The sequence below is a fragment of the Mesoplodon bidens genome, assembly GCF_964165515.1.
Source record: "Mesoplodon bidens genome assembly, chromosome: 10".
Taxonomy (NCBI): domain Eukaryota; kingdom Metazoa; phylum Chordata; class Mammalia; order Artiodactyla; family Ziphiidae; genus Mesoplodon; species Mesoplodon bidens.
The window spans coordinates 68,842,472-68,870,394 of NC_138172.1; the positions used below are offsets into that span (position 1 = coordinate 68,842,472).

The 27,923-nt window shown below is 53.6% G+C and overlaps 1 protein-coding gene across 3 annotated transcripts in view; it reads right to left on the bottom strand.

Moving 5' to 3' along the window:
• Positions 1-6,385: 6,385 nt before the first annotated feature.
• The window catches only part of CPNE5 (copine 5), a gene marked incomplete at its 5' end in the record, with an annotated part of 92,115 nt that continues 70,577 nt past the window's right edge, over positions 6,386-27,923 (bottom strand). For all 3 annotated transcript variants that reach the window (XM_081246687.1, XM_081246686.1, XM_081246688.1), the window contains 11 exons: positions 6,386-7,907; positions 9,122-9,195; positions 9,625-9,682; positions 10,466-10,568; positions 10,810-10,937; positions 11,845-12,026; positions 13,653-13,699; positions 16,791-16,852; positions 20,074-20,127; positions 23,988-24,063; positions 26,134-26,175. In XM_081246687.1, coding sequence (XP_081102813.1) covers positions 7,689-7,907; positions 9,122-9,195; positions 9,625-9,682; positions 10,466-10,568; positions 10,810-10,937; positions 11,845-12,026; positions 13,653-13,699; positions 16,791-16,852; positions 20,074-20,127; positions 23,988-24,063; positions 26,134-26,175 — 1,045 coding nt within the window. In that variant the 3' untranslated portion in view covers positions 6,386-7,688. The remainder of the gene's footprint in view (positions 7,908-9,121; positions 9,196-9,624; positions 9,683-10,465; positions 10,569-10,809; positions 10,938-11,844; positions 12,027-13,652; positions 13,700-16,790; positions 16,853-20,073; positions 20,128-23,987; positions 24,064-26,133; positions 26,176-27,923) is intronic.

A 27,923-nucleotide genomic window follows, 5' to 3' on the forward strand; every position in this document is an offset into this window, starting at 1 on the left:
CTCCTCCTGTTCTGAGCAGGTTCTAGGCTGTAGTAGGCTCAGAGAAAGAGAGAGAAAGACAGAGACAGACAGAGAGGGAGAGGTGAGCTGGAGTAAATGATGCCTGGCCCTGGCTGAGAGTGGGGGGCAGGTCCTACTGTTGCTAATGGCTCTCTCTCAGGGGTCTGGGGATCTGGCAGGCACCAACATCTCTGTCCTATGGGCCAATGAGTTAATGAGGCAGGTAGGCAGGGTGTGATTCCTGGGGGAGCCAGTAGAGTGGATAGAGCCCTTATTCTTTGGGGGATCCAGTATAGAAATGGCCTCTCCGCCTGCCCCTCCCATCTCAGCTCTGATCTCGCCTCAGGCAGCTAGCTCAAGTTCCTTGGAGGTGGGGTGCTAGAAGAGACTGCACAACTGCCCAGAGGCCTCTCCTGGCTTTCTCTGGCTGGATCCAGCTTCTGTGCAAAGTACAGCTGCGGAGGGGGCGCTAGACTTTCATGGTGTCAAAGGGCTCCAAGTCACCAAGCAGGGCCCGGGAACCTCAGAGCAGCACAAGGCAGGTGAGGAGGGCAGCAGGAGGGACTCAAGGTAGACTTCAGAGTGAACTTCCAGGCAAGTGGTGAGTTCTCAGGGCACGTCAGCCAAGGGGGCTCTGGTCATAACTTAACTTGAGGCTGACTAAGAAATGGAGGGTGGGACTAGGTTGATGGGTCTCAGGGTGTGGAGTGAGAAGGGGAGGGCAGGGGGATAAGATGGAGCCTGGGCAGGGGTGTCAGAGAAGAGAGCTTTTTGGAACTGAGGGTGGGCAGGATCAGAACAATAGCCATCATTTACCAAGCACCTACTATGTGCCAGGCACTGTTCTGAGCACTTAGCTTGTATTACCTCGTTTAATTCTCACATCAACCCTTTGAGATGGGGCCTGTTATTATCCCCATTTTACAGATAAGGAAAGTTAAGCATAGAAGATTGAGTAGATTGCCCACAGTTACATAGCTAAGCAAGTGGTTGAGCAAGGCTTTAACCCTAGGCTCCAGTGCCCCATAAGCTTAACCCTGAAGTTATAGAGCTTCTTATAGGAAGGTATGGATGCTTAGAGCAGGGGCAAGGTCCTTCGAGCCTTCTCCTTTCCCTTCTCCCTTTCCCTCCCCTCCTCTCCAATCATATTTCATAATATTAGCAGGCAAGCCTGGACCATGTAGAAGAAATAAAAAAGCAATGACAAATGCCTAGAGAGTGGCTCAGGAACAGTGTCCTTCCCCTGCAGCCCCTGGAAATGGAGTCTGAGATCTGGGGCGTTGGCGGCAGAATTTATAGAGACCCCCCTCCGGTCTCTTCTCAGCTGTTTTCAGGCAAGTGGCTGCCGTTGGGCCCCGGAGACCAAGCAAGTCCTCCAGGCAGGGCTCTGCAGGAGGGACCTAGGGGACCCCCAGCCCTGGCTCTAAGCCAACTACCAGAGGGGCTTTCCAGCCTCCACCCCCGGTGGAGGAGAAAAGCGGATGGCGACATCAGCCCCTGAGCCAACTCTGGGATGCCTTGACCCCATCTCCCAGCCTGAGTTCTCTCATTTGGGCGCTCCCCATGTCCTCAGCATGTGGGATGGAGTAGGGGTGAGGAGGAAGATCTGACAGCTGGGGTGCAGCACTTCCCCCCGCCCCCCGCCAGGTAACCCGAATAGCATGACCGGAGAGGCAGTGGTTCCCAAGCTGGTCTTTCAAAACTGCCAAAGCCCAAATCAATCAAATCGGGTCTTTGGGGGTGTGACCCATGTATTAGTATTTTTGAAACTCCTCAACTGATCCCAATGTGTAGACCTGCTTGGGAACCACTGGTTGGGGGTTTATACCTTCTCAAAGCACTTGCACATTCATTTTCCCAGTTGAACTTCAAATTAAAACTTGCTCATTTTTGTAAAGTAATTATACTTCAATAAAGATATATAAAAAAAAAAACTTGCTCATTTCACAGGCAGGGCAAGGTTTTGTTAAAAAATATATATGTATGTATACACAATAAATAAATATATATACTAAACATATATACTATAATAAATATATATGCTAAATATGTAAATAATGTTTATCAGATTCAATTTGTACTCCCTGCAGAAATTTTAGAAATACGGAAATTAAAAAGAAAATGAAAATTACCTGAATCTCATCCTTTAGTGACAGTTACTGTTGACACCTGTTTTGTTTTCTTTATTTCCTCGTTTCCTTACAGTTGAGGAAACTGAGGTAGAGAAACATGAGGTAACTTTCCCGAGATCACAGAGCTCCCAAGGAGCAGAGTCAGGATTTGAACCCAGGGAACTGATGGAGCCCGTGCCATCAGGTTGTTGTGAGGTCTAAAGGGGCTGGTGCATGCCAAGGGCACCCACTGTGTGCAGGGGTCTGTGAAAGGAGGGGGCTCAACAGGGAAAGAGGGAGGCAGCCCTCGGGCAGGTTTCTATCCTGTCCTTGTGTGTCCAGAGCAGGAGAACGGAGGCCAACACCATGTCCACCGCTGGGCTCACAGCTACACCTGAGCGACTGCTCCGACTCCTCTTTGCCGGGGTCTGTGGCCTCATCCCCAGGTGGGGCTGCTGGCCAATGGGCCGATGCTGCTGGTGGTGGGCCGGGGTCCGGGCGTCCCCCACCCACTCCTCACCTTGACCAACAGCCTCACGGCGAGCATCACGCTGTCTGACCTGCTCTTCCTGGCCGGCGTGGTGCCCGTGCTCCTGCTGAGCTTCCTGTGGCAGGACTGGTGGCTGGCCCTCACCATCTGCACCATCAGCCAGGCTGCCAATGACACCACCATGTTCTGCACCTTCTATGGCATGGTGGCCATGGCTCTTCTGCGCCATGTGGCAGTGGCCTGGCCTGACGTGGCCCTCCCGTCTGGCCTGGGTGCCCGCCTGCTTCTCTGTGGGGCCACGTGGGTCCTGGGCCTCACTGCATCGCTACCCAACTGGCTGTTCCAGCGAGTGGTCGTGGAGGAGGAGGCCCAGGCCTGCCTCTTGCTCCTGAACCCTGCTCAGACCTGCTACTTTACCCTGCTGGGATCCCTGGCCTTCCTGCCTTGCATGATGGGGCTGGGCTGCTCTTTCAGCCACCTGGGCTGGCTCCTATGGAAACATACCCGTAGCCCCAGGGGGTAGAACATCTGGGAGCACCGGGAGAACACAGGGCTCATCCTTGTAATGCTGGTGGTCTTCATGCGGATGTGGGGACCCTGCTCTGTGCTAGGCTATATGGCAGCTGTGGGTGACCTGCCTGCCATACTGGTGGCTTTTGTGGCATCCAGCCTCTGCACCATCCTGGCCTACTCCAGCTGTGCTGTCAGCCCCATCCTCTGCTTCTACCTCTCTTGCCCCTTCCAGGCAAGGCTCAGGGACCTCTTCTGCAGGCCAGTGGCAGCCAGGCATCCCAGGGATGTGGGAGGGGCTGGTGTGGCGATGGAGAGAACCCAGCCTGGACATGACAGGGCCCTAGGAAGCCTATGGGGTCTGGCGGGGGTCTGAGAGGTTAGGCCGATGGGAGAGCTGAGATTCAAGAGAGATGGGAAGACCCTGATGACATAGATCCCATCCCCTCCATTTTACCAGTTGGGAGACTAAGATCTAGAGAGGGCAGGCGTAGCCCAGCAAAGGTGACACAGCAATTAAATGGCAACTAGGTCGCTGTTCCCATTCCACCTTGGGGCTCAGATGGATAACTATAGGCTCCATTACTTTCTAGTAGTATGACTTGAACAAGTCCCTTGACCTCTCTATGCCTCAGTTTTCTCATCTGGAAAATAGGATCATGATAGTACCTTCTTGATGGTGTTGTTATGAAGATAAACTTTCTTAATACATATAAAGTGCTTAGAATAATGCTTCGTACTTAGTAAGTACATATGAGTGTTGGTCATTACTATTATTATTATAATCTTATTTTTATTAATTCAGGGGCATTTGAAGTGAGAGTGGTAAAGGGACTTCTAAAGGCAGAGAAGTGGGTAGAGGAATGATCTGGGGGCTGATCATTCCTGGGGTCCTCAATCCTGGGGTAAGGCCTGGGGATTGAATGGGCTGCCTGGGTAGGGGCTCATGGCCCAGGGGGACCCTTCAGTTGCCTCTCCCTTCTCTGCCTGTGCTCCCCCAGCTCTGTCCCACACACACCTCTCAGCCCAATAAAGGAATATCATGAAGTAAAGTCAAAATGGAGCCGTGAGTCTGGGCCTGTGAATTTCTGAATGCCCTCCTTTCTTCTCTGTGGTTTCTCTTCCTGATGCGGCAGGGGCAGGGGCCCCTTTTGAGGCCCCTTCCTTCTCTCCAGAGCCAACTGGAGGTCTTCACCTCTCCTACCCCATCCCCTCTGAGAAGTTCCCCAACTCCATGACCTCCTCTGGCTTCCTGGGAAAAAGCCTCAGGCTTTTGTGTTGGCCTCGGAACCAGGGAGATTGTCTCTACTGAAATTCCCGAGACGACATGGTCTGCTTGGTGATAGTGTTACGGCTAAACACACACACACACACCCTGACCCCATGGTCAAAAAGCTTAGAAAACATTGGGATGAACCAAGTCAAAATAGTCTCTTTGCCACAGGACTAATCAAAGCCTTGAATACCCTGAAGGCCATGGGGACTCTCTGAGAGGGGCTCAGAGTGGGCAGTTTCCCAAAACCCATGCCAGGGAACCAGTGTTCTGTGGAACACAGCTTGGGAAAGAACCCAGCTACCGTGTTGAGCACAGTAAGGACACTCTCAGTGCACCAGTGGCAGCGGCTCTGAGCCTCGACTGCCCTGCCAGGTGGCCTTCTCCCCCCGATGCTTTCCCACGGGAGCCCAAGTTAAGGTAAAAACGGGCTGCTGGTTATGGGAACTTTCTTCTTCTCGAGCTATGACTCCAGCCGGTACCCACTCAAAGTGGATCAGAATGCAAGTCAGAGGGGCATCTAATTATAAGGACCGTGGTGAATCAGCTCTAATTTACCATAAAATCATCTAAGAAGCAAGCAAGTCCCAAACTTTGGTATAATTAGCACCAATTTCTTGTGATGTGCTGGTTGGGAAAGGCTGCCTGGAGGGCTAATCTGAGAGCAAACTCACCCAGAGAAGGGAGAAATCCCCTATCCCTGTGATCCCGGTCCCTCATGGTCACAGGGACTTACATGTGAAGAGGGACAAGGAGGAAAGTGGTGTTTACTGTGCACCTAGTGCAGCAGGCCCTGGGAATGTCACATGCTTCATGAGTGCACATCTACGTGTCACTCTGACCACACAACGATCCTGCAAGAGAGGAGTGACAGTCCCATCACACAGAGGAGCAGTAAGTCATCCTGGGCACATGACCTATGTGGCATTTAGGCTGCCCCAAGAGCCCCGCTTTGGTGGCCACAGATCCTGGTCCCTCTCATTGGTTTGGCGTCGATACCTCAGGGTAGTAGGATTTCCTTGCTTATTGCTCCAGAGCAGGGGTTAGGCCCATGAGGGTGCAACTGTGTGTGAGGCAGTGTCTCCAACATGAGCAGGGCCTGGCACTAATGCTCAGTATATACTTGTTGAGAGATGAGTGATCAGATGCAGTAAAGTCACCCACGGAATAATCTGATCATGTTACTCACATCTCTCACCTCCTCAGTGGCTCCCTGATTCACTCAGAGTAATGCTGAAGGCCTTTCTGTGGCCTGCAAGGCCCTGCACATTCCAGATTCTCTACCCCCATCTCCTGCATTCTCCCCTCCTTAATGCAGCTTCAACCACACTGGCCTCCTTAATGTTCTTCAAACACACCTCAGGGCCTTTGCACTTGCTGCTCCTTCTCCTTGGAGCCCTCTTGCCTCAGATATCAGCATGCCTCCCTCTCTCACTTCCTCGGGGCTCACCTAACTGTCATCTCCTCAGAAAGGCCCTCCTTCCCTGACCACCTCATCTAAAATATCACCCTGTCATTCTCTGTCCTCTTATTCTCTTATTTTTCTTTGTGACTCTTATCACCACCGGAAATTATATTATTTACCTATTATGTGCTTCCTGTGTTTGCCCTGTCCTATCTGTGTGTCTGTTCTAATTTCCATGTGGAGACAGGGCCTATGTTTTGTTCATTGCTGCATCCTCAGTGCCTAGCATAGACCCTGGCACATAGTAGTTGCTCAGTACATTTTTTTGAACAAAAGAATGGAAGAAAGAGAGAGGAGAACCTGGACTCTGTCACACAGCAACATCTGTGCTATTTTTCACAGGAGAAAGGAAAACAAGGAACTTTAGTAAAAGAACCAAATTTACTTCAGTTTAAGGCAAATTCCACACAGAGACTGTCTTAGAGACAGGCACAGACCAGACAGCAGAGAAACACCACCATCATGCATGACAGGAAGGGAAGCAGTGTCTGGCAACAGACGGGGTGGGGCCTGGTCTCCACCCAGGAACGGGAGATTCAGTGGGCTGAGGAGCCCCATGCAGCAGGAGGGACTGGCATGCATGACCATGTGGGTAAAGGCTGGGCAGCTGGGTGGGCCCAGGGGTGAGATCATCTTTCTCACCTTTCCCACAGCAGGGGCAAGGGCTCAGGCTCAGATGCTAGAGCCCAAGGCTGAAGGACAAGGGTGGATTTGGGATGATGGGATGGAATAGGGTGACCCTAAAAGCCAAGACGGCCTTAAGGGGTTGCACTGGTGAGGAGTGGGATGGGGGAAGCTGGGCGTGGGATGAATGTGGACTCTCAGAGTATCAGAGCTGAAGGTAAACCCAGGGCCATCTGGTCAACCCTCTTGCCTTACAGATGTGGAAACTGAGACCCAGAAGGTAGAAAGGCCTTGCTCAGGTTCCCACAGCCGTCGAGGGCTGGAGGCAGGACTTGAACCCAGGACTCCCATCCCCTATCCCCATAGGATAGAGGGGCAGTGTGGGAGTGCTGGAGCTGGGCTGCTTCTTGCCCAGGCCTCCAGGTGGGCAGCAGAGGATGGTGCCCCAAGGACCCCGGGCAGTCTCTGGGGAGAAAAGGGGAGTCCTGGAGCCAGGAGCCAACTGTGGAGGTACCTACGGGCTCAGACCATGGAGAGGCCTGTGGATCTGTGTGTCTAGAACCAGCGTCATACTGGGCTTGAGAGGCACCAGAAAGGACTCTGTGCCTGAAAAGCCTCCATTCCTTGCCCACCATGTGGCCTCCATCCACTATCACAGCATCCCCTTCATGGGTCTGTAGGACTCCCACTGCATGCAAGGGTCCCAAGGAGGGGTCACATGTTCAGGCACTCCTGCAAACCCAGCAGCCTCACAGGGTTCACTGGAAATGGGACAGGATAGATACTGGGTGGGGGTCAGGGGCCAGGTATAGGAGTAGACACCACAGGACGAGGGGAGGGAGAAGGGGGCCTGGAGGTGGGAGGCTTAGCCCAGGCTTCAGGGTGATATAGGAGCAGATGGGATTACCCAGGTTAATAGCTCAGGTGGGCTGAGCGGGACCCCAGTCGTCCTGATTGACATCTTCCTGGCTGGTCCAGAACCAGGTGTCAATGAAAGGAGAGAAGAGCAGGGGCCCAGATCTCCACCTCCACCACCCGTACCCCCAAACTCTAGGGGCTTGGGCAGTATGGGAAGGAGTCTCCAGAAGCCCCACCCCCTGTGGGCCTCCCAGGCACACGTGTTCTAAAGGCTGGGCAGGATGGTCTGTAGCTGGGTCTGGGTACCCCACCTCGCTTTCTACTGGCCTAAGCCCCAGCCATCTGAGCAGACCAGGCTCAGATGTGCGTGTGCAGGGGGGAAGCAGGGGGCGTGCGGGCGGGGGACTGCGGGGGCGAGTGCGCTGGGGCCGCGGGCAGGGTGCGAGGGCGGATGCCCTGCGCCTTCATGTAGGACACCAGCTGGTCGGGAATCTCAGCCAGCACATCGCGGGCCAGGCGCGCCATGCTCAGCACGTGGTTGCCCGTGCGGTCCACATAGTCCCTGAAGGGCACAAACTGTCCAGTGGGGGAGGCAGGGTCAGGCGAGGTCTCCCTCTGGACACCAGTCCCCCAAATCTCCAGGTCTGGGATCCTGTCCCACTCCTCCCCAGCCTCTGCCCACTTCACTCAAGCCCTCCCCATCAGGGTGAATTCTCTGAGCGACTGTATCATAGTCCCTGTTCTGTCATTCACTCAACAAATAACTTACTGCACACCTATTCATGCCAGGAAACAATACACCACTGAACAAGATCCCTTCATCTCTGAAGTCTTGGCACCAAGCACAGGCATTTAGCAGGCACTCAGGAAATGCTGAAGGAATCCCCTGGCTTCTGGAAAATGGGCCCTGCGGGTCTCCTCCCACCTCTCCTGCAGGGCGCTCTCTTTCTCTGCTTCTGCTCTTCCCTTTCTGGGCCAACACCTACAGTCAGGCCCCTCTGGCTTTATCCCAGGAGATGTCTGCCCCCCTTCCCAGTGCCTCAGGCTCACTCCTGCCTCCAGGCCTTTGCATACACAGGTCCCACCTCCCAGACTGCCCTTGCTCCAGTTTCTAGCGCCCTGTCTTTGGTCTCTACACCTGGAATGACCCCTCCCCCTTAATTTTTTAATGGGGGAGGGGGTGGTATAGAGAATGTCAGTTTTTTATTCTGAATCTCCTAAGCACTAGGGACTCCGTGTGCAAGAGGTTCACAGAGGGATGTGCTTACTGAGGTGCATTCTGAGGCTTGACTGGACTGGGATTCCCTGAGGACAAAGACCTGCCTGCTCGTTACATTTGCCATCCTACATGGAGATGTTGATATTGATTCAATCAACCAAGCAACATTCATTCTTGGAAAGGGCTGCAGCAACACTAAAGACACCTCCCCCCGCTTCTTGGGGTTTGCCATCTCACTTAGGAAGGCAGCCCAGCAGAAAATAAAGGAAGGCACAAGTAATTAGGCCTCTGTGTTCTACAGGAGACCCTGGAGGCCTGGGGCTTAGGGAGGGCATGGCAGAGCATTCCAGTCAGGGCAACACAGTGTTAGGGGTGAGTCTCAGACATGGTAGAGGTGGGTCCAGCCCTAAGACTGACTCCTGTTTCCTTCTGTGTGGCCAAGCCATTCTAGGGCTCCCAGTGCATCCTTCCAGGGCCCCTTTCCAGAGAAGCCCCTAGAAGGGGGAGTTAGGTCAGCCTGCCTAGAGGGGCTCTTGCATTTTCCGTGGGGCGGGCAGGGTCTGGGCTTCACCTGGACAATGTCCCGCTCGGCCAGCTTTCCCCGGGAGGAGATCCGCACGTCATCACCATCCAGCTCCACCATGGCTGTGGGGGGTGGGGGGCAAAGGCATGGGGTTGGGGGACTAATTGGTGGGCACCTGGGCCTGGCAGGACAGAGACTGCCAGCCCAGACCCCCATGTTAGAGATGAGAAAACTGAGGCCAGGAGACAGGAGGAGCCCAACCACGTGAGTCTCTGACTTCCAGCCCATGGTGCCACTCCCCCACCCTCCACAGGCTCCCAGGGTGGAGGAGGGAGGAGTGACTTGGGGCCTCCTCCCCACAGCCTTGGTGTGTGGGTGTGCAGTACACACCTTGACACACCCCTACCTGTACAAACAAACATACACTCACACCCTGCCTGCTCATCCAGATAGTTGCACACACCCTGGGGTGAGCTCTCACTCTTTTGGGAGGGGACATTCCCAAGGGCCTGAAGCCTCTGGGGGGAACATCTAGGGGGGTGGGGACTCACCATCAAACTCTGCCTGGCCCACGCCGATGATGATGATGGACATGGGGAGTTTGGCAGCCTGGGAGACAACATGGGAGGTAGGCGGGGTGGTACCCAGCCGAGGGGCCAGTTACAAGAAACGGGAGATCACAGGTAAGGACAGGAAGGGGTGGGTCAAAAGAAGAAAGGCAGGAGGACAGGGAGGAAATGGAGGAGAGAAGGATGGAGACATACAGAGAAACACAGAAAAGGGGGAGGAGGAGGGAGAGAGGATAGCCAAGGATACAGGGACACCAGAGGGGAAGAGGGGGTGGAGAGGGCAGGAGGCAGAGGGGGAAATGGGTCATAGGTTTGCTTCTGCAAGACACTCCTGTCCCCTCTTCTGCCTCTGGACCTCCGTCATGTGGGACAGCTGTCATGTGGGACAGCTTTTACGTGGGCACAGAGGGAGGGCCAGCTGTGGCTGGGGCCCCTATATAGGAAGACGACCCGGTAGGGGGAGCCATGTTCCTGGGCCTCCCGCTCTTTGGACCTCCCTCCTCTTCTACTAGCCAAGCCAGGCTGGGGTTTGGGGCAGCAGCCCTAGAGATGGGTTAATGAGGGCACCATAGGAGTCTGGAGGGAGTGGACCATCCAGTGTGATGAAGAGGTAGGTAGAGAGCTCGCCAGCCAGATCCTTCATCACCCGGAACCCCCTCCACCCGCAAAACCCTGCTGCTGGCCCTCTAGGCTCTACAGCAAGAACCCAGGAGTGGTCCCAAAGACAGCAGGGAGAGGAGAAGTCATGCCTCAAGGGTTTCCCTAAAGGAGGGGGGAGGTGCACCCCCAGGTTTCCCCATGCTCCATCCCCATCCCTGCTCACATTGACGATAGCCTCCTTGGTCTGTGCCATGTCTGAAATGACCCCATCCGTGATGATGAGCAGCACCGAGTACTGGGAGCCGTCCTGCACCTCAGCCGCATTCCTGGGGCAGGGTGGGGGCAGAGGTCTGTCTGGTGGGACTCTGGGCATGTCGTCCCCCCAACACAAGGACCCTTAACACTGGTGGGGCCAGCTCTTCGGTGGGAGGGGGTCTCTTTAGGGTCAGGCCTCCCTGAAAAGCAAATCAGTGGGAAGGGACACTCCCTCCCCCCTTCCCGGGAGGACAGTGGTAGAAGGAAGCACCTTGTGAGCTGTGGGGATGGTCCAGTGACCGCCACACTCACCTGGCCACATGGGTGACCACGGGGGCAAAGTTGGTGGGGCCGTAGAGCTGCACCGTGCGCAGGCTGTGGTGGTAGGCTTCCAGGATGCCATCGATGCCACAGCATGAGGGGTTCTCCTGGTTGCCATTCTGGGGGCACAGAGGGCGAGGAGGCTGAGCCCAGGAAGGAAGGAGGGATGGGAAGGAGGGCAGCTGGGTGGTCTGTGGGGGCAGAGCCAGGGTTGGGGAGGCTGACAGGCCTGGGCTCTCCTAGACTCCTCTGGTGGGGCTTCCGGGGTTCGGGGCAGGGGAGGGAGCCCTCGGGGCCCACCGTGAAGGGCAGCACATGCTCTAGGTGAGCAGGGTCCAGACCTGCTCCTTGCCCTACTCCCTGTACCTGCTCAGACAGCATCCCCCCGACCCCCAGAGCCCTGGCTGCTTAGGGAACCTCGGGCAAACCCACCACCCCCTAAAATGACTGCACAGTCTGAGCTGCTCTGGAAGGGCTAGCGGCTGCTCCATCCTCCTGTGTCCTGTGCCCAGCACGGTGCCTGGCACCCTATGGGCATGGGAGGGACATCTGCTGTGAGTGATCCAGCAACCGACTGAGTGTCCCCAGCTCATGGGAGGGAGGGAAAGGAGGTGGCCTGAGGAGCCTTCTCCACAGGGCCCCCATTTCAGACCAACCCAGGGAACTCCTGGAACCACCCACAGTTGTCCATACCCAACCCACACCCTTTTAGCCTTATTTCTGGGGCCTTGGGGAATAGTTCAGCCACATCCCCACTCCACCTCTACCTGGGTCTTGTTAGGAAAAGGAGGGCAGAGCCCACTGTGGACGGCTTCAGACTTGGAGGGGACGTGCTCGTGACTGAGGTGGGGAGTGGGTTTCTGGAAGCTCTGATACAAGCTCCCCTACATCCAGCAGGCAGCCTACCTCTGCAAAGACTGCACCTCAAGTCCCTAGGCGGGCAGGATGGGAATGCCCCCCACCCCAGGCCTATCACCACACCCCCAGCCTGGTCAGCCCTCAGCCCTTTCTCCCAGGACCTCCTACCAGCGGGAACTCATGGGATACCCTGCCGTCAGGGGGTAGTTTGGCCCCGAAGCCAAGGGCAGGGAACATCTTGTCGCTGTCGTAGTGCTGGATAATCTCCCCGACGGCGGTCAGTGCGAGCGCGTAGGCGTTCAGCTGGTAGGGGCTCATGTAGTGCAGGGACGTGGACTGCGAGGGGTTCCCTGCAAGACAGGGCATGGCGACATTTGCCGGCCTGGACACTCCAAGCCACCAGGCTCAGAATGCAGAAGGGGGCATCCAAGGGAACCCCTTTCTTTCTCTCTTACCGCACATTCATTCCTTTAGCAAATCATGGCTGCTAAACCCTCAGAATACATCCAGAATCCCACCTATACTTCTCCCCTCCTCCATGATACCATCCTCTTGCTCATAGGACTGCAGCAGCCCGATCTCCGTCTTTCCACCTTTGTGTCCATACTCAGCACACCAGCCAGAGTGAGTCTATGTCAAAACTCAGGCAGCTAATCACACCTCTTGTCTGCTCAAAATGCCCCAGTGCTCCCGTTTCACCAGGAATTAAATCTGAAGTCCTTACAAGGGCCCACAAAACCCCACTTGATCTGGCCTGCAGTTACCTCTCTCCTAATCTCCTACCATCCTGTCACTCACTCAGTTCTGGCCTCTCACCATTCCCACCTCAGGGCCTCGGCAAAGGCTGTTCCCTCTGCTCTGGGACGCTTTTCCACAGATATGCACATGGCTTGCTCCCTCACCTCTTGAGGTCTGCTGTGGTCTTCCCCGAGCAGCCTATTGAAAGTTACAGCCTCCTCCATACTCCCTATCCCTCTTCCTGACTTGTTTTTCTCCACAGCCCTTGTCACCACTAATATTGTCCATATTTTAGTTGCTCGTTTATGAATAAGAGGCAGCACAGCACAGACTGCCATGTATTAATCCTTTCTACCTCCTACTAGCTTTGTGATCCTGCATAAGTTTCTTAACCACTCAGCCTCAGTCTCCTCATCTGTAGAATGGGGGTAATAACAGTCCCCACCTCACTGAACTGTTGTGAGGATTAAACAGATGTTATTATAACTCTCCTCACTGTTATGAATACTAAGGCCCCTCCCAGCTCTGACATCCCACCACTCTGTGATGGGAGGGCCCGCAGCCATGAGGGGGGGTTTCTGACACACCTGTGGAGTACGAGACCTGGGCATCTTCTGATTGGCACAGAAATGAGCACTGAGCACTGCTAATGGGGGTCCAGAATCCAAGGAAGGTTGTGATGTTTCTAACAGTGTAAAGTTTGGCATTGATTGCTCCCGGCCACTTGGTCACAGCCCAACACTGGAGAAGGTCAGAGGAGGAAGGAAGCCCGAGCAAGGGTGAGGAACGGAGCTCCTGGGCATTCCTGCCTCCCTGAGGACCACAAGGCTCAGTCTTGCCTCTGGCTCTCCCCTCCAGCTTGTGGGGTGGACTGCACAGGGGCTGTGCAATCCGATCCTGTGAGGAAATACCTCTGCTCCAGGGCTCTCCATGGGCCCAGAGGAGCTGTCTTATTCCCCTAGGGAGAGTGGGTATCCTCAAGGGCAAGGCTGTGGCTCAGGGTATGTAGGCCTAGAGGCCAGATTTGTTAGTGACCATGATCCAATCTAGGGGTACCTTTGCCACCTTGGTTGCATCTTTGGTTCTCTAGGCCTAAGTTCCTCCTCTTCGGTGAGGATGAGGCCAGAGAGTATGGGAGATCTGCTCCCAGCTAGGGCCAACTACCACAGCCCTGAAAAGCCCTCCCCTTTCCAGGCCCCCGGCCCCCATCCAGCTCCTCTGCCCATGCCCCCACTCACCATTGGAGGCTGTGAAATCGATGGCCACCGTGAAGTTGATCTGGGTCCTAGAAGAGGAAGAACAGCAGGGGAGTAACCTGGACAAAAGCAGGCCTGTAATGGACAGGGAGTGAGAAACCTGGCCTCCACCCCAGCCCCACTGCTTGCCAGGTATGTAGCCTTGGTGAAGTCACTCATCTCCAGTTCTGGAAAACCGGTATAGTATCATCAGCTACACCCTCCCCCAAAGGACTGTTGTGAACATCAAAAGAGTTAGGCAGTGTGACAGCTCTCTGAAGATGATTATGTTCTGCTGGGCACATGGCTGTGATTTCTTATTTCCTCTCCAAACCCTGCCCCTGGGTCCACATGAGGCCAGGGAAGTAGGGTTTCCCTGTGTTCCTGGCACAAATTTGGAGTCAGATTCAGGGTTAAAACTTATTTGGCTAAAAAGAAAGACAAACAGGCATTGTGCATCCCCTGAGGGAAGAACAAATGAAGTCGTCTTGCCAAAAAACTGAACTGGAATCTAACTGAGCTTCCAGAACTATCTACTGGTTGTTTACAGGAAACACAGGGGATAGAGGAATATGTTAAATGACACCATGGGGGATGCGGCCAGTAAAAGCCAGTCTGTGGGTCTGTGGGAAATATTGTAGGAGCGCTACTGGAAGAGCACCCACGGACCAGCAGAATCAGGATCACCTGGGAATCTGTGAGGAGTCTCAGGCCCCCCGTGGACCTACTGAATCCGAATCCCTTGGTGCGGTGCAGGAATCTGTTTTAGCAAATCCTTCAGGTGCTTGGGGGAATCACAAGATGAAAAGGTAATTAGGAATTCCCTGGAAGTCCAGTGATTAGGACTGGGCACTTTTACTGCCGTGGCAACTAATCCCATGCGCCACAACTACTGAGCCTGTGCTCTAGAGCCCGTGAGCCACAACTACTGAAGCCCACGCACCTAGAGCCGTGCTCTGCAGCAAAGGGAAGCCACCACAATGAGGAGCCTGCGCACTGCAACAAAGAGTAGCCCCGCTCGCCGCAACCAGAGAAAGCCCGCGCACAGCAGCGGAGACCCAGTGCAGCCAAAAATAAATAAATAAATTTATTTTTTTTTAAAAATGATGAGGCAGGGCTCACCTCACCTGCATTTAGCAGATGGTCCCTATCAGAAACCACAGCCCTCTTTCCACTTCATCACAGCAGAGCTGCTGCTCAGGCACCCTTCAATCTCCAAGAAAGGTGAAGGACATGGTTAGCAGGAGACCCCACCCAGGGTCTGCTGGCCAGAGACAGTCCTCCCCACACTCTTTCCCCCTCGTCTGCTGCCTGCGGGCAGAGCATTCAGTAGACTCCAAGCTCTGAGGGAGAAGGAGCCACAAGATGACAAGAGGTGGTTCTGGCCTTCAGGACTACAGCTGAGGGACATTGTTGGCCTGGCTCTTCCAAATAAAGGGTGAGGGGAGAGTCAGGCTTTTTTTTACTCCTTAAGTAAAAACCCTGCTCTGGGTTCTGAAACAGCTAAAAGAAGGAAGGGACTGGAAAGCAGCTACTTTTGTGGAAAAGGTACTCCCTGCAGGCTGCTCAGCAACCAGCTCCATCTCGGACTCTGACGTGGGGGCAGAGGAGCCCACAGCCTTCCTCCTGGTCCAGGGGGGCGGGGGAGGGAGGCCAGGCAGGAGAGGATCCTAGACAGAGGCCTCCATCAGCTGCCTGCCTGGACACACACAGCGGCCTCTCACGCAGGTTCTCCAGAGTGTGAGGACGGCCGAGGAGGAGGGCCAGGGCTTGCCTCTGGGAGCTCCTTCTCAATGAGACAGCACCCAGTCCTTCAACTCATCCACCTCTATCACACCTCACCTGGGAGCTGCGAGGTGGGTTCATTACTATGGAAGTGGTGACGGAATGCCCTGCCACCAACCAAGTGCTGGGGCCTTGGACAGGTTATGTAAAGTGGAGATAATCATCTTCACCCAGCCCATTGTGTTCTGTAAATCGGGGGCACTATGTAAATGAGAAGGATAAACAGGATGAGGATTGTTTGAAAATTACCATGGAATATAAGGGGTGGTTGCTTAATAGATGGAGAGCAGATAGAGCAGTTTCGATGGGGGAAGGGAGCCAGGGCAGGGCCTGGAGAAGGCACGGAGGAGGGGCAGGAAAGCCTGTGGGTGACTGCAGGAAGGGCATGTGCTCAGGGGGTAGGAGGAGAGCTCGAACCTGGGCGCTGCAGGCTCAAGGCAGTAGGGAGCCTTGTCATGAGAAAGTAAGTGTGGCTTCCCAGGGCCTGACTTTTCCCTCTGCCCCGGAGAACCAGGCGGCCAAGCGCCCGCTTGGCTGGGATAAGCCTTTGGCAACCGCCCTGCCTGTCTCCTTTCCAGACAGGTGTAGTCACTCACCTGCCTGCACCTGTCGGCTCGGCTACCCACACCCGGCCCTGGCACCTGTCCTGGCAGGGAGCGTGCTGCGTAGGACCTCACCTTGGAGTCAGACTCTCTTTCCATGAGCTGTTGGCTGGAGCCACCAGGTTTCTCTGCCTGCCTGGATGCCGACCCTTCTGGTTCTTTCTGCTCCTTAAACTTGTGTTTGACCATCCCCTGGCTCATTTCCCAGTTCCTCCTGCCCTTTGTAGGTCTCTAATGACACCGTGAAGGTTAATCACTGCCCGCCCCTCACCAGAGAGACCATCGGTATCAGAAGCTCAGAGCAGGAAGGAACCTTAGAATTCACTTAATTCCAACTCTCTGTGCAGAGTAGACTGATGCCCAGGGAGGGAGAGTGACATGACCAAAGTAACCCAGCAAATTCAAGGCAAAGAGGGGCCTAGGGCCTGGGCCTCCTGCCTCCTAGACGGGGGCTCTTTCCACCTCCCTAAGCCCATTTCTCTGTCATAGAGTCCCTACCACCTGCAGGTCCCATCTCCGCACAGGGACCTCACGGGACCCAGGCTGGCCTCCGTGGCTCAGTAGTGCCCTCTGCAGACACTCAGGATCAGGGGCATGCAGGGCTCTGGGTGAGTTGTCTGAGGGTCTGCTCAGCGCCCATGATCGCGGGCTTCGGCCATGGCCTTGAAGAGGCCAGGTGGGGCTGCTCATGTCGATGTGCGGGGCCCCTTCCCTCTCCCTGAGGCCGAAGACACCAGGCTGCAACTCTTCTCACCCTCCTTTGATGTAGTCAAGAAATGTGCACTCTGACTCCACAGCAAAAGAAAGCAGCGTGACCTTGAAAACAAAAAGAAGCTTGGTCAGTGGGGAGCACTAGGCAGACGGAGAGCATTGCTGACAGTTATGGAGCACCCAGCACATGCCAGCGTTTGCCTACTTCATTGCAAACAGTGCCCACAACAACTCTATGAGGTACTATTATTATCTCCATTCTACAAACAAGGAAACTGAGGCTCAAAGAAGTGATGCAGTGTGTCCAAGGACACTACCAGGACATGGCCAAGTGATATGGGAACCCAGGTCTGCCTGGAACCAGACCCTGTGCTCTTGACCTTGATGCCAAACTGCATCTTTGGAAGGGTCCCGTCTCTGTCACTGGAGTACAGGGGCTCAAGCCAAGGAATCGAGTTTCCCCTAAGTGGACACGGGTGTGGAGTGTGGAGGGAGAGTGGGGTCTTCCTGACATAGGACTAAGATCTGCCAATGCTGACAAGCTCCATGCTTCCATGTTCCGCTAACTGTTAATCCTGAAATGTGTCTCTTTGGTCTGCAATTGTTTTAAATCTTATTTGTCCCACCTCATCCCTCTAGCATCTTGATCTCTACCCTCTCAGACACAAGACCTTCCTGCTAAGCAGCCTGTCCTTTCCCTGGAGGTAACTGAGCAACTGGGGCCCCCTCTCCCAAGCAGAGGTCTCTTGATCTATGCCCCTGGCAGCTCTCTGGCAACAGCTTTCCAAAGACAGGTAGCTATCTGGCAGCTCTTTATGAAAATGATTTAGGATGGTGGAGACAAGTGAAAAGGTTGGCAGCTAAACTCAATTAAATGAGGGAAGATTGGGGCGGGGAAACTTTTACCTGTGTCAGACAACTCCACTCTAGGATTTGGGGCGGCCCCTACTGGTACAGATTCAGTCATCTTTATCAACTCAGTGGGAGGCCAGGTAGTGCCTCTGCTTGACAAAGGGACGAGCCATTAGCCCGAATAATGGGAGGGTCTGTGAGTACTGAGCTGGGCCTTGGAGACCCCCACTCGCTGTGGTTACAGTGTTAAGCACCTGGATGGACAAAGCCTCCTTTCTCTAGGAATGGACTATGACAGTGGCCTCTACTCTGACTGTGGTCACTAGACTCCCTGGGAAGCTTTTAAAACATCTTGCAGCTGGAGTGAGGACCCCAAACCAATAATATGAGGGTTTTGGGGATAGGGCTCTGGCCCTGCATTTTTTTTTTTTTTAGCTCCTCACATGAGTCTAACCTGCAGCCAGAGTTGAACCCTGCTCCAGGCCCTGGGATGAAGTAATTGCCTAACTTGCCTGGCCATATGGATTGACCCAGGGACTTGGTACTCAAAGTATAGTCCCCGAACAACAGCATCAGAATCACCTTGATGCTGAGTAGAAATGCAGATTCTTGGCATTTTAACAAGATCCCCAGGAGACTCTGCACATAGTAAGTAAGGTATGAGAAGCACAAAATACAGATTCCTGGGCTCCAGCTTGGCTTTCCTAAAATGGAACCCCAGGGAACTGGCCTGGGCATCTGTATTTTAACAAGCATCCTGGACTCTGAGTGATTTTTTTATGGTAAAGACTGGGAAATACTGGAGCAAGGGAAAGTCAGGAGACCTCAGCCCAGTCCTGCTCTGTCCCTAACTCACTGTGTGACCTGAGACAAATCATATCTCCTCTCTGGGCCTCAGTCTCTTTATCTCTAAAGTAAGAAAGCTGGATGAGATCAGTGGTTTTCAACCTTTTTTTTTTAGCTGTACGTCTAATATTTCTTAGCTGGGGAACGTGTTGCCTCTCCTAGGTGCATTTGGGAGTCTGAGGGAGAGTTTTGGGGTCTCATGATGACTGGGGCTCTATTGCTAGCTATGCGCTGAGGCCAGGGGTGCTAAGCATCCCACCATGTATGGGGAAGTCCTGTGAGACAGACAAAAGAACTATTACTCCAAGCCTGCGTGTGAAACAATTACAATCAGAGAAGCAGTGGTCAGCCCCCTCTGAATGAGCAGAGTACTTTGCAATTTACAGTCCTGCATCTCCCATGTGTCTGCCACAGCCACCCTGTGCGTTAAGCAGGGGAGGGATGATGTATTAGCCCCATTTTACAGATGGAGGAAATAAGGTTCCTTGGAGGAACGCTGGAGTTCCCTGTCTGTGACCTCTTCTAGTCTGGAGTTGCAGTTGGCCTGATTCAAATGGCTACATTTGGCTGTATTCGGTGATGGGGCTGTGGCCCTCTAGAGTGGGAGGGACATGAAGGGTACAGACTTGGGTGCGTTTGCACTGCAAAGACATTGGTTTGTTCTATAAATGCACTGGCGGGCTCCACCTCAGGGCCTTTGCACATGCTGATCCCTACAGCTAGAATTCTTTTTCCTCAATATCCTCAGTACTTGCTCCTTCACCTTCTTTAAATCTCTGCTCAAATGTCACCTTCTCAGAGAAGCTTTCCTTGACTACCATAACTAAAATAGTAGTTTCATCTCTCGCATTCCCTATCCATTTACCTCACCCTGCTTCTTCCCACAGCAATCACAACCACCTGACACACACAGGTATTTGAGTGTATATTCGTGTTCTGTCTCCCCCCCGCCGCGAGACGATAAGCACAAGGAGGGAAGGGATTTGGGTCTGTCTTGTTCCCAGCTGTATCCCTCGTGCCTGGAAAGGCACCTGGCACATGGTAGCACACAGTAAATATTTGTTGAAGAAAGGCACGAATGTCCTGAAGATCAGCCCCCAGAAGCCACTGGGCCGGTATAATCCCAGCATGGTCATGGTTAAGCAGGGGTACAGCCCACAGCAGCTGCAAGCTCTGAATTTAATTGTTGTGCTCACTGCCATGTCTACCACCTTCTAGCTCTGTGACCTTGGTTGAGTCACTTTCCTGCCTGCGGCCTTGGTTTCCGCTTTCATGACGAGGTGATGATAATGTCTGCCTCTTAAGGAAACAACCTGTGAAAAGCACCCAAATGGGGAATTTCCCAGAGTAAGGGCCCAATAAATGCGACTCTTTTTCCTCTTCCTTCCACAGGAAGTCCCCATGGTAGTTTCTCTCTGGGATGTCTCATTCTGTATCACAGGGCCTGGTGTCTCCTACACGTCTACTTCGTGTTGCTCCATCGGCCCCATCCCTCCCAAGCTCTAACCCTCCAGGTCTCGTTCCCACACCCCGCAGGAGCACACACAGACACACATGACTCCTGCCACCAGACCTAGCTCGGGGCTCAGGATGTCTATACCCATGGCAGAAAGGGGGTGGCTACTCACTGTGCCAGAATTCACATATTTCTTTTTCTTCATTTTCTTTTTCGGGTTTACCACCTGCAGGAAAAAAACGGTGACCAGGTAAGAAGGAGTGTTTCCAAGCAGTCAGGGCTGGGCGTGGCCCTGAAGGCAGGAGAGAGGGAGGAGTCATGGGTGACTAGGTAGACACAGAAGGAAGAAAGAACTGGATTTCGGGCACAGGTGGGAAGTGCAGGTGGGAGGTTAGCAGGCTGTGCAGGTGGAAACTGAGAGCCTGGGGAGAGAAGCCCAGAAAAACCTTGGAGCCACCACAGGCATGAAATTCTCCCAGATGACATGGTGCTCACTGACATATTCATGGGACGACAGCTTGCTAGGCAGCCTGTTGAGATGAGGGCACACTGCAGCCCCAAGACTACACTGTGCCTCAGTTTCCCAACCTGTTCTATGAGGGTGTGGAACTTTTAGAATTTACCGGATCTCAAACTTTTACTCCAAAGTAGCCCTCCCAGTGGAGGAGAATGAACATGGACTCCTGGGGGCCTGGGCATCGCTGAAAAATCTGGCCTCAAGCACATTTCTTTGAAGTCTTCTCTGTTATATTTAAATTTGCCTGTATTCCACATTTCCACTCTCTAATTATAACTGTTTTAATATTAAAGCACTGTTTTGTTCTCAGATCTTCCTGTGAAGTGGGCACTGAGAAAGCATCCTGTTTGTTCTGAGGTTTCATGCATAACCTGGCACACAGTCCCCCCCTCCCCCATACCAGCCTCTCCAGCCCTAAGCGGCTGCACCCGAACTCCTTGTGGGGGACCAGCACCCCCTAGGGGCCAGCCTAGCAACCTCCCAACTCCTGAGCTGGAGTTCCAAGCCTTCTCCTCTCCCTCTCCTCACATCCCCAGGGTCTCCAGGGCAGGTGTGGGGTCTGCCCTCCTGTGCAAGGGGCACTGAGTGGCTCCCAGGACCAGCAGCGGTGCTGGCTCTGGATACAGTGGTAAGACACTGCCCCCATTCCTGAGGACATCGTGGTCTTTGAGGGGGCAGGAAGTATGATAAACAGGTAATAGGTATGGGAGTGGGGTGGGGGGTGGAGCAGGAGCACCAAGGAGAGGCATCCACTTGAGACCTTGGGGTAGAGTGGGTGTGCAGGTGGGGGCTTCCTGAGGGAAGAACAGCAAAGGGAGTCTCCAAGGCCCAGCAGGCCCCACCAGGTGAAGAAGAGCAAAGGGAGCCCCAAGGGAGGCACCAGCACAAATGGAGCCACAGAGACTGAGACAGCATGGAGGTTCAGAGAGCCTCAGATGGCATGATGGGGCTGAAAGTGGGATGGGTAGAGGGAAGGGGACAGGGCTAGACCCTAGGGGCTCCTAGAGCTGTGATGTATATGGCTGCTTACACACACACACACACACACACACACACACGGTTGCACATAGACTGCGGGTCACTGGGGCGTGGCACCCGTGTGAAGGAGCTTGGACTCCCCTTGTAGGTAAAGGGCCCTTTAGGATCTCAGCTGGTGTGGAGGCTCCCCACTCCCCTGTGCGAACCAGGCAGAGGCAGTGGGTGACATGCACAGTCGGGGGTTAAGCAGGGCAGCAATGTGGTCAATTACAATTTTGAAGGAGTATTTGGGTTACTGAGTGGAGGACGGAAGGAGGCGGAAAGGCCACTATGGGGCTGTCACAAAGCCCCTACACAGGGGAGACGGTGACAGTGGGGGTAGACGGGAATGAAGAGGACAAATGTCAGAATATTTAGGTGGCAGGAGGAGTAGGATTCAGTCATGCACTGGGTGTGGGATGAGGGGCAGGAGGTGTCAAGGATGCCTCCCCAGGTGCCATGGCCGCTGTGATGACAACACAGGAGGAGGAGCTGGCTGGCCAGGGGGAGATGAGGGCTGCAGGGACTTTAGCCAGTGCATTCAGTTTGGGAAGGCCGAGTCTAAGGAGTGGCCAGAAGACAGCTGGGCATATGCATTGGACACCCAGGCTGATGCCGGGGCCTGAGATGAGGGTCTTTCCTGGCAGAAGCCTGTTCTCTCTTCAGGCACTTCTGACTCTAGAAGGGCCTTCCTGAGCCCAAACCGGCCTGCCAGGGATGCCCTCCATGGTGCAAGTCCTGCCCCTGGGCTGCCAGAGTTAATTCCTTTTCTACTTGATGGCCTTTCAGATGTGTAAAGACAGCACTTCTTTCCGCCAGCGCTGCAGTTTCTCTCATTGATTGCAAGGGGGCAGGGATCAATGACTGAGAAAACAAGTCACTGAAGTCTGAGAGATCGTGGCCTCATCCGAGCCTGTCAAGCATCCTTAGAATCAAACTCCAAGAGACCTGACCCCTTCCCTTCACTTCCCTAAAAATCTCCTTAAAAGAGTCCAGAGACGGAGCGTGCTTCCCTCTGCCTGGGTGAGGGGACAGAGACAGCTCTGTCCTTTGTCCTTACAAAAAGCAAAGCAATTAACTGTGAGGATCAGGGCTCTTTCAAAGAAATCCATCCACATTCCATTCTCGCAAATAGCCTTGTTCAACTGAATTCAGTGTGAATGTATAATAAGCACCTACGGTGTGCCCAGGAGGGCCCAGGCCAGTGTGACCAGGGCAACAGGAAAGGCTGTCACCTTGTCTGCCCTTGGGGAGCTTCAGTCTAGTTGGAACACAAGACCTGCCCATTCGGAACAGAAATACAGGTTGAGGGAGTGGATGCATACAGGGATTAGGGTTCAGAGATGGGAGTCAAAGCCAGCTCTAGCTGAGTGATGTAAGGATAGACCCAGTTTGTAGGATGGTTGTGAAATTTAAATCTCCTGGCACCCAAGCGCTCAACAGATGAAACTAGGAGATAGCACTGACGTAATGCTCACTAGTGGCCAGACATTGTTCTAGTAACTTATTTAATTCTCAGTGTGCATGGCACAGAGTGGGGCAAGAACTCAGCCAGGGTCGCACGGCTAATACATGGTGGAGTCAGGATATGAACCCTGGGCTGTAAATTAGGGTTATAAGTATCTGCAGTTCAGTAGGTCTGGCATGAACTATGCTATCCATGAAGTTCATAAGTGGGAGAAAATAGGTCACCAGAGGAGTAGGGCCTGAGCTAGATGTGGAAGGTGGGAGGGCATCCTGAGAGGGAGCACACACACAGGCAAAGGCTCAGCAGTAGAGAGTGTCCTTGGAGGGCAGACGATATTATCTCCAGAGAGACTGGATGTCTTGTCCAATGTTCTCTGGTCTAGATGGAGGTATCCTGATTCTTGTTCCTCTCTTTCCTTCCAGAAAAGAGAAGATATTCTGCAGGCCCGGAGACTGCTCTGATTAAAGGCAGAAGGCTACTTGAACTCAGAACCTCAGGTCTTGGGCCTGGAACCTTCTGATACTGTTCCCCACCTTCTGCCCACCTGCACTTCTATTCCCCCACCTTGTTGGAAGAAGTCTCTCAGTGGGGGACACTATAACTCAATGATTTGGAGTCAGATAAGCTTAGGTTGTTTGCCTCTTGATTCTGCCACTTACTGGGCTTTGGTCAAGTCCCCTCACTTCTCTGAGATTCAGTCTCCTTAACTGTGAAATGGGACAATAACACCCACCTCACAGGAGAACATGCAAAAACCCCAGCCATGGGCTTCCCTGGTGGCGCAGTGGTTGAGAGTTTGCCTGCTGATGCAGGGGACACAGGTTCGTGCCCTGGTCCGGGAAGATCCACATGCTGCGGAGTGGCTGGGACTGTGAGCCATGGCCGCTGAGCCTGTGCGTCCGGAGCCTGTGCTCCGCAACGGGAGAGGTCACAACGGTGAGAGGCCCGTGTACCGCAAAAACAAAGACAAAAACAAAAACAAACAAACAAACAAAAAACCCCAGCCATGGCTCACTGTTAGTCCTCAGCAACTGGGAGCTACATATAGTCAGAGCAAACCCCAGCCCTCAGGTGTCTGCCTCACCTCATAGATGTTGAATTGGCTCTGCCCGCGGGCCAGCTCCCGGTAGCTGGTGGTGAACTCCCCAATGAAGTCATGGCTGCAAGGGAAAGTTGCTGCTGAGACCGCGAGGCGCAGGCTGTGCGCTGCCTCTGCTCATCCCCCCGCCTCTCATGTCCCTTCCCCTGGCTCCCAGTTCTGCCCGGGGCCTCTGCTCCAGGGGTACACACCAGCAGAGAGTGTGGGCCCCTGGGAAGAGTCCAGTGTCACCCATGGAGCAAGAAACCCAACAGCCACCCAGCAAAGAGCAGGGTCCTAGAGAATAGGACCCACTTCTAATACTTGGATTCTTATTTGAACGAACGAGCAATAGTACGTATTTTGGGGACAACTGGGGAAATTTGAACATGAAATGAATATTAGATGGTATTCAAGAATTACTGTTCAATGTGTCAGGTGCAATAATGACATTTGTAGTTATGTAGAAAAATGCCCTTATTTTTTAGACACTCCCAATGAGATATTTAGAGGTAAAAATGCTATGAACTGTAACTTACACTACATCAAAACATAGATAAGGCAACTGTGGCAACATGTAACACTTGTTAGATTCAGGTGATAGGCTTAAAGTGTTCATTAAACTCTTCTCTCTACTTTTCTGTGTACTTGACATTTTTCCAGTAACATTTTTTGAAAAGACAATTAGCTCTAGGTCCGTCCAGGCAGCTTGAGGTGCTTTCTGCAGTGTTTACACCTTCTGCATCTCTGCCCCACAAGCATGTGTTGATGGTAAGTGCAGCAAAACCTTGTACAAAGCAGAACTCCCATCTACCCTGTGGTTGGCTGCCTTTCGCCACCACTCTCCCTGATAGAGGGCAGTGGTTAACATGCTGGCCGGGAATGCCTGCTGGAGTGTGATGCCCAGGAGATGCCCCTGGGGCCTTGTCCCATCTTGAGTCCACACTGTCTTTTGTCTACATATTTACAGCTCTCAGCATTCAGACTACGAGCTCCTTGATGGTGGAACCCAATGGTATCTGGTAGCTGTCTCCAGCTTCCCTGGTAAAGGAAAAGTATGGGGAACTCCAGGGTAAGATGATGAGGTGAATCACGGGTGGAAGCCTGAAGCTGACTTGCCTGGGATGTGGTTAAAGCAAAGAGAGGAGGGGACAGAGTGAGCTGGCAGAGTAGTGTTGGCACTAGAGTTTCTTTATAGGAAGGTGTTGGGCAGGTGAGCTCCTTGGAAGGAGCTCCGGCCTAATTTAGAGCTGTACTTGCACAGCCCTTCACGGCATCCCCCATCCATGTCACAGACTTGATAGGCACCAGTGGAGATTAGAGGGCTTAAAGCCCCTCTATGACCCCCCTGATAGCACCACAGGATGGAGGGCTCACAAAAGTCAGGAAGGATGACATACTTGGATTTGGTTGGATTTGGTTCAACAGACAAGCAGGAGCCGGTGAGGGTTCTACTAAAGTTGTGAGAGGCCTGTTCTGGTCCTCGTCTATGAATTCCCAGTGATACTGGCTCCTTGGGGGCACTTAGATCTACAGAAGAGGAAGCCCCTGGCCTCCCCAAGGTTAGGCTCAGCCCTACTCAGGCTCCGCCTTACCGCTCTGGGGTCCACTCATATGCTCACCTTTCCCATATCCCACTCCATCAGCCCTGCTCCCCACAAACAACTCCTCTGAGGAGTCAAGGGCCCCCTGCTAGATTTCAGGGAGTCTCTGAGAGCCAAGCTCATCTTCTGCACTTCAGTCACCACACGATGCTTAGCCTCACACAGAGAACGTGGTCATGAATGCTCAGGAGGTCACTAATATCTGCCTGTACCTTAGAACATGCACATTTCAGAAAATCCTACATTCTTCCAAATGTGGGGAGATTTTAGACACTGGCTGGCTGCTAGGCAGCTATTTGAGGAAAAAAGGCCTCTTACACCCCTTGCACCATGTCCTGCAGGACACGGGCCCTCTGGTGCCTCAGTGGAGCTGGGCACGGATGAGCCACCGAAGCAGTGGTCCCTCCACAGGAAACCCAGGCCCCTCACCCCCCGAGCTGCCATGGGTGGGGACCTGGGCACAGCTCTCTCCATGGGAGGGCAAGACCCACCTTCCTCCCAGGGGCTGTCCCCAGCCTTGCTCACCTTCTGTCCTTCTGCCAGCTTACCTGCCATCTCGATCCCAGTCGTACACCTCCACCTTGATGGTCCTGTAAGGCAAAGGGCCCATGGTGGGGTGGACTTGACCCAGCACCTGTGTGGCCTTCTCACGCTCCTGGGCCAAAAGGGGATGGAGGAACACCCACCAGGCTCCGAGGGCCCTCGGTGAAGAGGCAGCAGCCCAGGAGACAAAGGAACTATCTTGAAGCCTTTAAAGGTCTTAGGGACAGAGGCAGCTCCAAAGCTGCATTGGGACTTCCCTGAATTTCAGGGAAGATGTAGAAAAGCAGCCTCAGACTTCAGTTCACCCCACCTTCTCTTGGACACCCCAGATGGGGCACAGATCCCAGCATGAAGCCATACTGCAGTTTAGCAGGGGTGGGGCCATTAGAGTGTGAGTGTGGTGCTCCCTAGATCCAAGGCCTAAGAAGGGTCGGCTCTCCTGGTGGGACCCTGGGGTCCGAGGAGTCTGAGTGGGGGAGAGCTACCCCGCATGTCAGGGATGGACCCAGGGGTCCTGACTCAGGATGGCTTGCTGAGCTTTTCCATGCCAGACTGGCTCCTGAGTGAGGGTGTAATTATCTTCACATTTTAGCCTGGCTGCTTTAATTAGTTTGTTTTGACTCCTGAGCTTGGGGCTGGGCTTTGGGAGCCCATTTTATTTTTAGCCTGTTTCTATGGCAACAGGCTAGCAGACCAGAGGCAGAGGAGGGAGGTGGAGGGCTGCAGGTTAACCCTTGGTACCAGCAGTCCTCCAGGGATGCCCAGGGATGGGGCAGATGCCAGGGTCCCTCTGCAGGGTCAGGGTCTGGAGAGGTGGAAGAGGCATGGGGGAGCTGGGTCTCCAGCCTTCAGTTCTAAATGGGGCACACAGAGGCGGCTGCCCAGGCCTGTGTTCTATGAATATCTCATCATTTGGCCCATGGCCGCGGCCCATCTCCTCAAGTCTGCAGGGAGTCGGCCTTGGAGTTCCAGAACCCCCAGAAGGAGGCGCTGTCTCCCTTCAGATGAGCCTCCATGGGGCATGGGGGTGGGATGCGGATTCTCCTGCATCAAGGGTAGAAACTGTTCAGGAAATGAAGGGATGCCCAGTACGCTGGGCAGCAACTGGATTTTTGTTACCAAAATATAAAATGGGGAAGGCATAGAAGCCCACCATTTAGAGAAATCCTTTAAATTTTTGTGAAAAACAGAAAACTATGTCTCTCTGAGGAGAATTATTATGGAAAGAAAAATAAAATCTAGGCCTCTGAAGGTAGGCTGGTGATCTGGAAAGAGTGGAAAGTGGCTGGGGTGTGGACTTGGATGCTGGGCCCTTTGCACGGGAACCTGGAGGTGTCGCTTAACCTCTCTGAGCCACAAAACCATTTTAAAGTAGGGATAATAACAGCCTTACAGAATAGCTGTGGAGACAAGTTGGTAAAACTGCCTGGCATGTGTTGGATCTCTATAAAAATGCCTCCTGGGCTTCCCTGGTGGCGCAGTGGCTGGAAATCCGTCTGCCAATGCAGGGGACACGGGTGCTATCCCTGGTCTGGGAAGATCCCACATGTCACGGAGCAACAAAGCCCATGCGCCACAACTGCTGAGCCTGCTCTCTAGAGCCCGCGAGCCACAACTACTGAAGCCCGCATGCCTAGAGCCCGTGCTCTGCAACAAGAGAAGCCACCACAGTGAGAAGCCCGCGCACCACAATGGTGACACAACACAGCCAAAAAGAAATTAATTTAAAAAAGCCTCTTCTCCACTTTAGCATTTGGGCCACACCTGGGATAGTTTTATTTGTTTGTTTTTTGTC